This window comes from Aquarana catesbeiana, linkage group LG03 (genome assembly GCF_042186555.1).
Source record: "Aquarana catesbeiana isolate 2022-GZ linkage group LG03, ASM4218655v1, whole genome shotgun sequence".
In the NCBI taxonomy this organism is placed as follows: domain Eukaryota; kingdom Metazoa; phylum Chordata; class Amphibia; order Anura; family Ranidae; genus Aquarana; species Aquarana catesbeiana.
This window is the reverse complement of record NC_133326.1, coordinates 664,238,873-664,253,164: the sequence shown is the minus strand read 5'-3', so window position 1 is coordinate 664,253,164 and position 14,292 is coordinate 664,238,873. Positions and strand designations below refer to the sequence as shown.

The window sequence follows — 14,292 nt, the reverse complement described above, 5'->3', positions numbered from 1 at the left end:
GGAGGTCTTCTGTTGTCCTAACACACTTTGTCCTAAATTCAGAATGCTCCCCATGGATACAGTACAGTGAGTGTTGTCACCCTACAGGAAGTGTGCTACTGGCAGGTTCACCGGGTGAAATGAAGGTAAAAAAGGCAGAAAAAAGAAACTAATGCAGCCATCACATCTAATACCTGCAATATATTACATTTTTTTTTTTTTTGACTTTAGATTCACTGTAAACTTTTTGAGATAGCTATTGGTAAAGGCCTGAAAAATGGAGTGAAACACGTACCAGAGGTCATGTAGGGTTAGGCCCTTCTAATCCTCTTTTTATTGAATTGTATTGTTGCTGTATTGTCTCCTTTTATATTGTAAAGCGCTGTGCAAACTGTTGGCGCTATATAAATCCTGTATAATAATAATAATGTAAGCTTAGATGCCCCGAACCAATTTTGTATTGTCAGCAAGCATGACAATCACTCTATGATAGACATGTGCAATTTTTTTAGTTACGAATTCGTTATCGGATGAAATTCGGCATATTCGTTCATTTGAAAGCATCCGAATGAACAAAAGACTCTTTTGACGCATGCATACGAAAACGAATGGTCAGAACGAAAATCTGAAATAACGAAAATACAAAAATACAAAAATACGAAAGAACGAAAAACTATTCAACCTACGAGTTTAAACGAATCAATTACATTCACATAATTTTGTTTTTCATATTTTCTATTATAATTAAATATAATTACATTATTAAATATTATTATAGTTATTATTATTATTTATTTTTATAATCTTTTAAATTATAGGTAAAATAGCTGAAGTCAGTAATTTTTCTATTCAGGTCTCTTCGCCATAGCAGCTAATTTGGGATAGGTTAGATTTACATATTTATTGGAATTTCCTTTATAATCTTGCTAAAGTAACTGTTAGTGAACGTAACGAATATGAATGCATCTCAGTTTACGAAAGATCTGAAGTAAAGAATGCCGATCATAACTAATTATCTGATAAATGAAAAAAAAAAAAGAAAACTAAATTAAACAAATATTATGATAGTGCACATGTCTATTATGACCACCAATTAGTCTACTGAACCCATTTTTACATTGTTTTTAGGAAGTTTGGGGTATTAAAAAAACAAATATCTATACTCACCTTTATGCTGCAGCTGTCCCCCATTGGCTCTAAGCCTGAGAACTGAGCGATCACATGACCACTCAGTTCTTGGTCTTCTCGAAGTAGAACGGGCGGACTTTTCGACCGGACTGGTCCGACAGACTTTCCAGCGCACTTTCGACGGACTTTTGACGGACTTCCGACAGACATTTTAACGAACGGACTTCCCTACACACGATCACACCAAAGTCCGACGGATTTGTACGTGATGACGTACACCGGACTAAAATAATGAAGTTGATAGCCAGTAGCAAATAGCTGCCCTAGCGTCGGTTTTTGTCCTTCAGACTAGCATACAGACAAGTGGATTTCTGGGTCCGGTGGAGTTACGACGTAAAGATTTGAAGCATGTTCCAAATCTAAAGTCCGTCAGTTTTGCGACTGGAAAAGTCCGCTGAAGGTCCGGTGAAGCCCACACATGATCGGATTGTCCGCCGGATTTGGCTTGTCAGCGTCCGTCAGACCAGTCCGGTCGAAAAGTACGACCGTGTGTACGCCCCATAAGTCACCGCTCTCCGCTCTGCCCCTCCAGAGCTCACTGGATCAACGGGCTGGAGAGGGGGCAGGTACAGCTGGCTTTTGGCTCTCTATTTTAAACACTTCAGCCCCGGAAGAATTTACCCCCTTCCTGACCAGAGCACTTTTTGCAATTCAGGATTGCGTCGCATTAACTGACAATACGCGGTCGTGCGACGTTGGACCCAAACAAAATTTACATCCTTTTTTCCCCACAAATAGAGTTTTCTTTTGGTGGTATGTGATCGCCTCTGTAGTTTGTATTTTTTGCGCTATAAACAAAAAAAAAGAGCGAAATTTTGAAAAAAAACGCATTATGTTTTCCTTTTTGCTATAATAAATACCCCCCAAAAATGTATAAAACGACAATTGTTTTTCCTCAGTTTAGGCTGATATGTATTCTTCTACATATTTTTGTTAAAAAAATCGCAATAAGTGTATATTGGTTGGTTTGCGCAAAAGTTATAGCATCTACAAAATAGGGGATAGATTTATAGCATTTTTATTATTATTAATTTTTTTTTAATAGTAATAGCGGCGATCTGCACTTTTTATCGTGACAGCGACATTATGGCGGAGACACATCGGACAATTTTGACACATTTTTGTAACCATTGGCATTAATACAGCGATCGGTGCGATTAAAAATGCATTGATTACTGTAAAAATGTCACTGGCAGTGAAGGGGTTCACACTAAGGGACATTGAAGGGGTTAACTGTGTTCCCTGGGAGGTGATTCTAACTAATGAAGGGGGAGGGACTAATTACAGGAAGTGACAGATTGTGGTTCCTAGCTAATAGGAACACACGATCTGTCGCTCCTATCAGAACAGAACAGGGAAGTGTGTGTTTCCTGATCACGATCGCTCGTGGCCGGTGGTCATCGCCACCATCGGCCACGAGCACCGCCGCTGTGCAGTGGGCACGCGCCCCCGGCGGCGTGTGTGCGCCTGCTATCCGAACCCCGCGAAATCACGTACAGTAACGCGATTTCGCGCAGGGGAGCCAGCTGGTCCGGAAACGGTTAATAAATACCCTCAGATTTTTTGATTATATAGCAATGAATGGACAAAAATGTGAATAAAAACCATCTACTTCAAATTTTGAGTTTTTCTTTTAACACTGCGCTTGTCTTTAAAAAATGTATGTATTTCTGTTCACATGGCAGGTGCATACACAAGGCTGCCTTCTCGCATTGGGCACCTCTGGGTCCAGGTGCATTGAAGGCCCCTGCAGTGCCTCTCCCCCCCCCCCCCCCCAGCAGGGGGAATCACATGTGGATAGGCAGGTGGGGGGAATAGCTGAAACAGATCTTTTGTTGCTCAGCCTGCAGCAGCTAAAAGCTGGCTGCAGGGTGTGAGCCAAGAAAGGCTGGTTGCAGTTACTTCCTCCACCTGCTGCACTGATTATTATCGGATTTCCCTCATTGCCCTGGTCCCCCAACCACCCATTTGCAGCGCTGCTGGCTTCCCTGCTCTCCAGCAACAGCTGCAGGCACACATGGGTTCTTCAGAACGAATAATGGGGAAGGGGCCAATTTATATGTCATTTACCGGCCCCTTTCTTTTCTAAGGGAATGGCACCAATCACTCACTGTGTTCATTCATAACTGAAGCGTAGTAAACTGTGTGCTTCCATTTGTAAATTAAGCCTCTGTCTCCTGTTCATTTATCTGCAGTGCACCTGAGGCTACAAAAAGGAACTGGGGAATATGTTTCCTCCCTCCCTTTCTCTGTCTCAATATTGAGACTTCTGGGGTCTGTTTAGACCAATGATATTTCAACAAAGACCCCCCCCCCCCCAACAGCATTGTGGAAAAAAAAAAATATTTAATTAAAAATTTAAATTAAAAACATTTAAAAAAAACTTTTAAAAAATCAGACTAAACTTTTTAATCAAACTAAAAAGCCATGCCCAATATGTAACATAATTTAGCGACACCCACTGTTTGCCATGGAGCACTACGTTCACCTCAGGTCACCATCTCCTCGGTAGGGGCCCCAGTGCATTTCTTTGCCTAGGGGCCCATGATGCTGTTAAGGTAGCAATGTGCTCACAGAATGATATAGCTTGATGTCTGGAGCCAGGAGAGATTTGTTTACTAATAAAGCTTGTATAAGCATCATGTCATAGCTGTCACAGTGATCACATAATCAGAAAACACACTGATTGGTTACAGATGTAAGTATGTACAGCATGTTCCATACCTGGCGGATCCCTGTGGATGCTGGAAATCACTGTAGTAGGTACTGTCAGTACATTGATTGCCACTAGCATTCTCTTTTTGAACTTGGAAACCTATGGCCATCATCATACCTATGTACACTCACCGGCCACTTTATTAGGTACACATGTTCAATTGCTTGGTAAAACAAGCATCAGAATCGGGAAGAAAGGGGATTTAAATTACTTTGAACATGGAATGGTGACAGGTGGGCTAGTCTGAGTATTTCAAAAACTGCCGATCTACTGGGCTTTTCACGCACAACCATCTCTCGGGTTTACAGAGAATTTTCTGAAAAAGAGAAAATATCCAGTGAGCGGAAGTTGTGTGGACAAAAATGCCTTGTTGAAGTCAGAGGAGAATGGCCAGATGAGATGATAGAAAGGCAACAGTAAATCAAATAATCACTTGTTATCTGGTGACTGCGGAGGCCATTGGAGTACAGGGACCTTATTGTCATGTTCAAGAAACCAGTGGTGAGATGATTGGAGCTTTGTGACATGGTGCATTATCCTGCTGGAAGGAGCCATCAGAAGATGGGTACACTGTAGTCATAAAGGGATGGACATGGTCAGCAACAATACTCAGGAAGGCCGTGGCATTTAAACGGTGCTCAATTGGTACTAAGGGGTCCAAAGTGTGCCCCTTAGTATCCAGATTACCATCTCTGAATGCACAACACATCGAACCTTGAAGCAGATGGGCTAACAAATGCAACATTTTAGGAATGCATAGTTAAAAATGTTAAGCCGGCCACAGATGGTTCAAATCTCAGCCGGTTTAGCAGGGACTGGCTGAGGTTCGAACAATCTATGGGCAGGCTGATTGTACCCGAGTCTATCCATTGTTTAAAGAAAAAGAAAGAAAAAAAATTGCATTATCTATGGCCTGCCTTAGGCTAGACAGGATTACTTATGAGTAAGCTCGAGCGATTTGAGTGAAACATATCTGTACCCTGTGTATTGTCTGGCTGGATTCCAATAAATATGTCTGTGGTGTGCCACCATTTCCTGTATTCCTAGACAGGATTACCATCAGAAGAACATACCTGTGTTGCTCCCCACACTTCCCCATAGAATCTCTGCTCTGTGAGCCATCGGACTACTGGTGCAGACTTGTCAAACTCTTCCATCCTGACAAGAGCGAGGAGTGCATAGGATGTAGCCTCCAGTGATAGGTGGTGGGAGTTAGGTTCCTGCCAGTGATTGTTATCTAGAAGAGAAGTTTTGTGGTAATTAAGCATGAGCAAGAAAAAGTTAAAGGGCATCTCCAGCAACAGTGGATTTATTGTACCTTGACCCCTGGGCTGTTTGTTGCTCATGGGCACCCCATTGCTTTACTGGGATTATACCTAAGTGTTTGTGCTCATTGGCAACTCTGGTTAGATTCTTGGGAAGCATTTCTACAGGATTTGGAGGCAGTGTTTGAACTGTGAATTGGATCCTATGCACCTGCTTTGATCTCCGAGACACCCATGTGAATGTGTACTTTGTCAGAAGAAATTGAAGGCTACCATTGCTGACCATAATGAGCAATACAATAATAAAACAACAGTGGGAGCAATTACTTAATTAATTACCAGCTCACTGTCAAGGGTGGTCACTGCAAACAAAACTTCCTGAAAAAAAAAAAAAAACCAAAGCAGACCAAGGTATAGACACCCAGGTCCACAGAAGAAGTTGCTTAAAATGACACACGTGGCTTTTTTAACAAAGGTATCAAAACTATTTATTTAGATGTCATAAAGTGTTGGAAATCTCACTTAAAGTATAATAAAAAAAATTAAGAATAGTAACAATACCCTTCACCTCACCTATTAAAATAGACAGCATTGTCTAGTTCACATGGATTTTCATCCAGGTGTCACGGTGACCCAGTAGTTGGCTAGACACACATAAATATTTTTACGGAAAAAAATCCAGCAACGGCTTCCAAAGTTAGCAAGCGTGCCGTGCCTTAACAGTTGCCACCTATATATGACCACCCGGGTGTAATCAATGCACAGTTATCAATGATTGGTTTATTCTAGAAAGCAATTTGGCGGGATAAACTCAATAGCGTCACACCATCCTCAATGCATACCACTAACTACATTTTCAGTGAGAAACGATTTAATGGATTAATTATAAGCAAGTACAATTTAACTCTTTCTGGTGATCTTGAAATGTGAACATTTATACAACCGGACTGCTATTGGAAATACGTTGATTTCAGTTACTATGCATGAAGTGCACCTCTAATTGCTTTTTGAAATGAACCATCATTGATAACTGTGCATTGATTACACCCAGGTGGTCATATATAGGTGGCAACTGTTGAGGCACGGCACGCTTGCCAACTTTAAAAGCCATTGCTGACTTTTTTCTGTAAGAATATTTATGTGTGCCTAGCCCATTACAGTTATAAATACAATAAACTGATGAGCTAATGGAATATACAGGAGATGTCGTGATTTGTATTGTAATGTTACAAAAAATTTTTTATGAAGTTGTAAAATTTATAGTGATGTGAAAATAAAATCTATTATGGGTGACGTGATATTCCAATAATCAAGTGATAGGATTAAATATTTAGATAAGAAAAATTCTTTATCCAAAATAATGTGTGTTAATATTGCACTTCTCCCTCAAACTATATAATGTGTATAAAGCTGCACCTCTACCATAGTGTTCTAATACCACTCCAGAAAATGAAAATTATATAAAGCGAGATAGTGCGCTAAATACGCTAAAATATCAGTGACAAAAATAAATCCGTGAATAAATACTTAAATAATACATGTATACACAGATAGTGATAATTATTTGAGATCGCTTATATTACTACTAAACCAATATGCGGTGGATGGTATCTCATAAAACATATATATATAATAGTTCCCAATGAGTATAAACATCAAGTCCATATATTGTCTTTTGGAAAAAAAACAGCTGGTGTTCACTGGGATTGACTTTCTCCCTTAATGAATAGAGTTCAGCCTACATTCCAATTACACCTTAAGATGCCTCACTGCATTTTTGGCAATCCACTGGTGTTATGGCTCCAATGATTCAATTTTCATTCATGCAAACAAATATAAAAAGACTTTCATTGCGCAGTGAACTTTTCAATCAAACCATCATGGCAACACAAACAAGATACACTCACTGTGTAGATATCATATTCGAGCGCATAGAGCAGTCAGCCGCGATCTCTTCCTCGCTCTGATCTGCAAGTGTGAATCGAAGCAATGCAAAGCACTATGGATGACGTCGCTTGGCTCCTCCCGACGCGTTGCATCACATGTCACATGACTTTATCAAGGGGAGCCATGTGACGGTCGGGCTCCATACTTATAGCGTGCTGGTTGCCATAGCGACTACGGTGATTGATCATCATACTGGTTCTGCGCTTTCTCTTTATTATTAAAAACAGCTTATCACATTGATATTTAATCATTGGACAGTATAAACATTAAAATCTGCTCATTTACATTAATAATGTCTTAAACCTAATGCTAATTCACTTCTCGTAGGATACAGTGTTAAGCATTCACTCCCTCTATTGATCAAATATGTAATTACAAATACTTACATGGGTATGCAGACCTATTGCTTCTATATAGGTTTATATGGGTTACTTGCTGACTCCATCTAGTGTTCAAAACTTGTGGTTACACTTATTTCATACATATACATATCCAGAGGCTACTGCTTTCATACATTACATTTGGGTGAATGCTAGACTAAAGTGCCCATACTTATTTATTCAAGATATTTATCTCTGTGTATGGGCACTTTAGTCTAGCATTCACCCAAATGTAATGTATGAAAGCAGTAGCCTCAGGATATGTATATGTATGAAATAAGTGTAACCACAAGTTTGGACACTAGATGAAGTCATCAAGTAACCCATATAAACCTATATAGAAGCAATAGGTCTGCATACCCATGTAAGTATTTGTAATTACATATTTGACCAATAGAGGGAGTGAATGCTTAACACTGTATTCTACGAGAAGTGAATTAGCATTAGGTTTAAGACATTATTAATGTAAATGAGCGGATTTTAATGTTTATACTGTCCAATGATTAAATATGAATGTGATAAGCTGTTTTTAATAATAAAGGGAAAGCGCAGAACCAGTATGATGATCAATCACCGTAGTCGCTATGACAACCGGCACGCTATAAGTATGGAGCCGGACCGTCACATGGCTACCCTTGATAAAGTCACGTGACATGTGACGCAACGCATCGGGAGGAGCCAAGTGACATCATCCGTAATGCTTTGCATTGCTTCGATTCACACTTGCAGATCAGAGCGAGGAAGAGATTGCGGCTGACTGCTCTATGCGCTCGAATATGATATCTACACAGTGATTGTATCTTGTTTGTGTTGCCATGATGGTTTGATTGAAAAGTTCACTGCGCAATGAAAGTCTTTTTATATTTGTTTGCATGAATGAAAATTGAAAATTGAATCATTGGAGCCATAACACCAGTGGATTGCCAAAAACGCAGTGAGGCATCTTAAAGTGTAATTGGAATGTAGGCTGAACTCATTCATTAATTCATTCATTATTCATTAAGGGAGAAAGTCAATCCCAGTGAACACCAGCTGTTTTTTTTCCAAAAGACAATATATGGACTTGATGTTTATACTCATTGGGAACTATTTAATATATGTTTTATGAGATAGCATCCACCGCATATTGGTTTAGTAGTAATATAAGCGATCTCAAATAATTATCACTATCTGTGTATACATGTATCATTTAAGTATTTATTCAGGGATTTATTTTTATCACTGATATTTTAGCGTATTTAGCGCACTATCTCGCTTTATATAATTTTAATTTTCCAGCCCATCACCGTGATACCAGGATGAAAGTCCATGTGAACTAGACAACGCTGTCTATTTTAATAGGGGAGGTGAAGGCTATAGTTACTAGTATTAATAATTCATTATACTGTTAGGCTTCATTTAGACCTGCAGTTGGGGGGGGGATCGGCAAAAATGCATGGTTGAGCCACAGTTCTGCTGCCCACCAACCGCCCCTCCTTATGTTGCAATAGGCAGCTGACAAGGGTGTTTACATGGCATGGCGGTGATGCTTCGCGCCTGTAGCAAAGTTCACCTGACATGTAGCAAGCAAGCTTGTTGAACACTACACAGTCTAGCAAAGGGGGGAGCACCTGCAGGTGGGGTGCAGCATGGTGCGGTGGCAATTACACACACAGTCCAAATGCGATGTAAAGAACTTGTATTGAAGTAATGCAAAGACAGTTCACAATAAACCTGGTGGGAAGACAGCCCATCCGGGAACACTCATGGGTCCCACAGCATGTAGAGAGCAGGTTCCAGCCAAACTGACAGTACCTGTTAGGTGTGGCAGAATGCAGCATGAGACAAACCCTATGCTTTCCCTTCACGGCAGGAACCTTTCCCTACCGCTAGTTCTGTCCCCAACAGATGGGGTACCTATCCCCTACTCTACCTACTCACATATGTGCACAAGCCTGCGAGCCAGGGCCCTAAATAGGCTCTGCCTGTCCCAAGATGTCTGCTAGAGTCACATGGGGTGGCAGCATCCAAACAAATAGCTTCCGCAGTGACCCAGGAAACCATTGATGAGCCATGTTCCTCCTGACTCCCTCTCCAATTGCAGTACCCTGCGCTACCTGCAATGGAGAAATTAGACTGGACCTGCCTACACGCCGAAAATGCTCCTCAGTTGCAGCACCATTGTCGGCAAAAATTTGGTTAAAACGGGTGGTAAGGAGGCGTCACATCAGTTCCTCACCACCTGTCAGTAGCCTCTGGAGCGAGATCTGAACACAGAGTGGGACTTCAGAGTCAAGAGAGATATAGATGCATGTCTAAATCTTGAGATTTCCAACACTTTGTGATACTTATATAAATAGTTTTGATACTTTTGTCAAAAAACCCACGTGGGCCATTTTAGCCAGCTTCTTCTAAGGACCTGGGTGTCTATACCTTGCTCTGCTTTTTTTCATGCTATTGCTGAACACCTACTGAAAAAAAATCTAAAGACTTGAAAAACTGAAATTCACTATTTTACATGAATGAAGAGCAGAATTTTTTTTAAATAAACATCCCCATGAGGCCCTATGCAGCCTTTAATTCTACCCCTGTTATAATCCATCACTGATCACCACCATTTTTTTTTTTTTTTTAATGAGGGTTAAAACTCTTTTTACGTTTTTACTACCTTTATGGCCCAATTTTCACTAGGACAGGAAGTGAGAGAAAAACTTTAATAGTGACAGAGAGTAAAAAATAAAAACTCCTTGTAAAAAATAAAAACTCCTTTTTAGTAAAGTCGGGGAAGACTTGAGGATCCAACAACGTATTGTTACAGCCTTTGTCACCCTTATTTCCTGTCTTGGTGACAACTTTGTCACCTGGACAAGTAATTAGGAGAAATCTCATCAATGAAGCCTCCGACAGCAATACAAAACCGACATGAAGATACTGAGAAGTTTTCACTAGATCTTCATGAATATTGTACCACTCATCAATTTAGAGGTTTTCTACTGTATATAGCCCCTGATAGGAGTGCCTAGCCTAATCTGTGATTTTGTCGTTTAAGCATTGATACTTTACTTGTAGATGCAGACATGAGTCTATTGATGTTCACCAGCTTTCCAGCTCTGGCCAGGGCATAAGAAGTGATGGCGATGGAATATGGCTTTCTGATATTTGGATACTGCTGCACGATGTAGTCTATAGCTTTGTCAATGCTGGGTCGTAGGTTCTGTGGGAAAAAATATAGATTGACATTAGACTTATTAATGAATGTCTTAGAAATTACTGCTGCAATGTTATTATTGTAAGATAGATAAAATAATGGGATATACTGTATATTTATTATTTTGTTTTTCACCTAAACTTCTTCAGGCCTGTCCATTCTGCTTTTCATCCTTCCTTTCAAGAGTTTTCTGGCTTATCTATTCTAGCCTGTCTACTAATCCAATTTTTTATTCATTTTCTGCTATACATGTCCATGTATCCATCAATTCATCTATTCTACATCCATCTGTCTCTATAATTCAATCTGCCCTTCTAGCAATCTGTTTGCCATTACAGCCATCCATCATTTGGTCATCCATTTTCTTTCTTTTATCTGTCTATCAATCCATCCACAAATCAGTCCATAAATACACCTATTTGTCAATCTTTTCTTCCAAGCTATCTGCAATTATCTATCAGTCCCACTTCCTGCATATCCATTTAATGGCCTGCCCATCTGCCAATCAGTCCAGTTGTCTAAATAGCCATCTGTTTGCCCATCCAATAGTCAATTCGTCCAACTACCTGTATATCTGTCCATTTGGCCATTCATCTACCAATCAGTCCAGCTGCCCGTATATCCTCCATATCTTCTTAACCCATAATTTCTTCTATCTGCCCAACTGCCCTTACAGTTTGTCTAAAACCAAAATTATTTTTTACATTTGAATTGAGCAGAGAAGGGCTAAAAACCCTGCTGGGATTTTATTGCTGTCTGTGTCCTCGCTGGGGAGCGAACAGAAATAGGGGCACTTTTTCGAGTGACAACTAAGAGGGGACACAGGCACCAAAAAATGCTGATGGGTTTTAACCATTCCCTACTCCATTTAAAAGAAACACAAAAAAAAGTTTAGATGTTCACACACAGTAAGATATCGACCCCTCATTTCTTGAGCAGTGTAATATAACATATAAAGTATGTAGATTTACAGTGATAATAAAACTTGAATGGGGTGAGAAACAGGACAGTGAAGAGATCATTCAACTACTTACATTTACATGTCCATTACAGGTTTCCTCACTGTCCAGCATAGCGATAAGAACAAACGCGGTGAGTGTAGAATCTAGTTCAACAGCGCCTGTTGTAATAGCACCCTGTATAAAATAAATATACTTAAATATTGAAAGTAGAGGTTCCACGTTTAGAACTCAGTACTATCTGCACATAAAAATGCCAGTTTTAGGACAGGTCAGATGCTTACTTTGACTGGTTTGGGCTTATTTAATAGAACAGAGCCAAGTGTCACAGCCGGGTGCCCACAGTTGAGATGCCGGCGCTGAGGACAGAAGACGGAGGGAAGGGACGGCTCGAGTGAGCACATCGCTGGATCCTGGGACAGGTGAGTGGCTGATTATTGAAAGTCAGCAGCTACAGTTTTTGTAGCTGCTGACTTTTATTGAAAACAAAATTGGCCTGGTCTGAAGTTACCAAAGGGGTGTAATGCAAGTAACCGACACACATAGCCTACAGCTCACATCAGTTAAGCACAATGGGGTATGAAGATAGCTTCATATGAGCTAATACTGCATGAATACATAAGTGGTTACCAAGGGTAACAAAGGTTTCTCTAGCTTGTTGTATGTGTGTACATGTGACAGGTGAAATAGCCTCTTGCAGGAGAAGCTGTTGTTGGCACTCTGTCCCCGAGAGTAGGTCCGTCTCCCAAAGCAATGGGAGCAGATCAGCACCACAAAGATTCTCAGCCTGTGCACAGGCATGGAAGAGGAAAAGTTAAGTAAATGCACAAATGAAGCCCACGCTAAGTGCACGGAGGGACCCTATTGCGTTACTGGAAGTGAGGTAGCAGACATACGCTGGACTGGTGGAGAGGACAAGAGCTGTGCATGTCCCTCCTAAATGCAACAGTGACCATGGTGGTTTAAATTACAATCAAGAGAGTTTACTAGAAATCAGTCATCTGTTCAAGTAAAGTACCCCATGTGTAAGGCAGTGACCCTATCCAGGGTGCCTAGTGTAACCCAGAAGAACCCACCCCGGGGTAGGCCTCCTATGTGACCCACGCTTGGCGCCCAACGAGGAGGGGAACATGAAGGGAGTGTCACCTGCCTATACCCTACCCTTACATGCCTTTAGCAGTCGATTTCTTCAACAGCAGGAGAACTTGATCTGCTTTTCTCTGGAAACTCTGCTCAGAGCAGGCCAACTCCTAAAACCAGCCTCATCTCTCTATCAACATATTATCCTGATCATGAACTTGGATTTAAGCAATCTTAAACAAAAAATTGCATATCAACATAGTGGACTTGGATGAGGAGGACTGGTCCCAGGTCTGGGATATGCCTTTCAAACAATAAGTGTCAGTCAGAAGAAAATTGGTGCAATTTAAAAGCCTCCAAAGAGCATGCTATATACTATATAGACTTCAGAAATTGAACCTTGATCTCTCCTCTGCCTGCTGGCGTTGTGGATGGCTCAAACTACAAATTGTTACATTGTTGTTTTTATGCAAGTGACCTTCCCCTGCAAGGCTTAAAATGCTTGGAGTTTGTAATTACTTCTTCTGAAACTTCAATAAAATAGATTTATAAAAAAATGTAAAAGGTATAATAAAAGAATTACAAACAAACGGCAACGGCCTCATCCCATAACTGGCCTTAACATCAAGGAGCACATGGAAGGGTGAGGCATGTCAAACAAAAACAAAGAAAAAATCCCAGCTCAACTTACCAGCCAGCCTGCAACAAACCAAACTGTCTTGTCTATCAGTTTACCTTCAAAACAGGGGTTTAGTTTGCACACATTTACAAATACATGCGTAAGCCGCAGAGGCTGTGACAAGGCACCCCAGTATTATCTGTAGTCCACTCCTTAGAAGATTATACTTAATTTTGAGAGCCTCCATGGTAGAAGCAAATATATATAGTAATGGATGGATTGAGAGCAGGTATGCCTGGAGAGAGACTACTCCTCCTTAAAGGCACAAGGGTGCACTGGACACTCAGCATATAGCACAATGGCAGCAAAGATGTCCAGTGCGTCCCCTCACCAAATAACCAACAGTACAAACAAACGGCAATTGCCCTCACCTATAACTGGCCTTAAAAGCAGGGAGGACATGGAAGGGCGACGCATGTAAAAAAAAAACAAAGAAGGACAATTCGGTTTGTTGCAGGCAGGTTGGTAAATTGAACTGGGATTTTTTTTTTGTTTTTGTTAATTAAAAATTAAACTAAATATAATAATAAATTGATGAAAACGCACTGCCATTTTCATATGATCAAGAGAAGCTGCCAGCACCTTATTCATTTGTGCAGACTAAATAGTTACACTAGCACTTTGGTACACAGAAGATTTTTTTTTTTTTTTTATAAAGCCATGTCTGTATTGTACATACCACCATTTCCTGATGGTATACTGGAGAATTTTCTTCAAACATGCCATCTGGTTTCTGCTTCTCTAATAAAAGCCATTTCACAGAATTGCACAGTACATCTCTGTCAACGTTGATTAAGTCTTGAGCTAGGGCAAACACTTTCACAACATAGGCAGTGAGCCTGCAAAAGACAAGTCATAACCAGACTAGTAAGCAAGAGAGTGCCAGAGGTCTCATATTGTAAATGGAGTCCC

The 14,292-nt window shown here is 40.4% G+C and overlaps 1 protein-coding gene across 1 annotated transcript in view; it reads right to left on the bottom strand.

Annotated features, from left to right (window-relative positions):
* Positions 1–14,292, bottom strand: part of LOC141133433 (venom factor-like) — a 122,182-nt gene that overhangs the window by 20,117 nt on the left and 87,773 nt on the right. Inside the window, exons 26-29 of the mRNA XM_073622820.1 lie at positions 14,060–14,219; positions 11,697–11,798; positions 10,518–10,668; positions 4,957–5,120 (exon numbers count right to left, since the gene is read on the bottom strand). Coding sequence (XP_073478921.1) covers positions 4,957–5,120; positions 10,518–10,668; positions 11,697–11,798; positions 14,060–14,219 — 577 coding nt within the window. The remainder of the gene's footprint in view (positions 1–4,956; positions 5,121–10,517; positions 10,669–11,696; positions 11,799–14,059; positions 14,220–14,292) is intronic.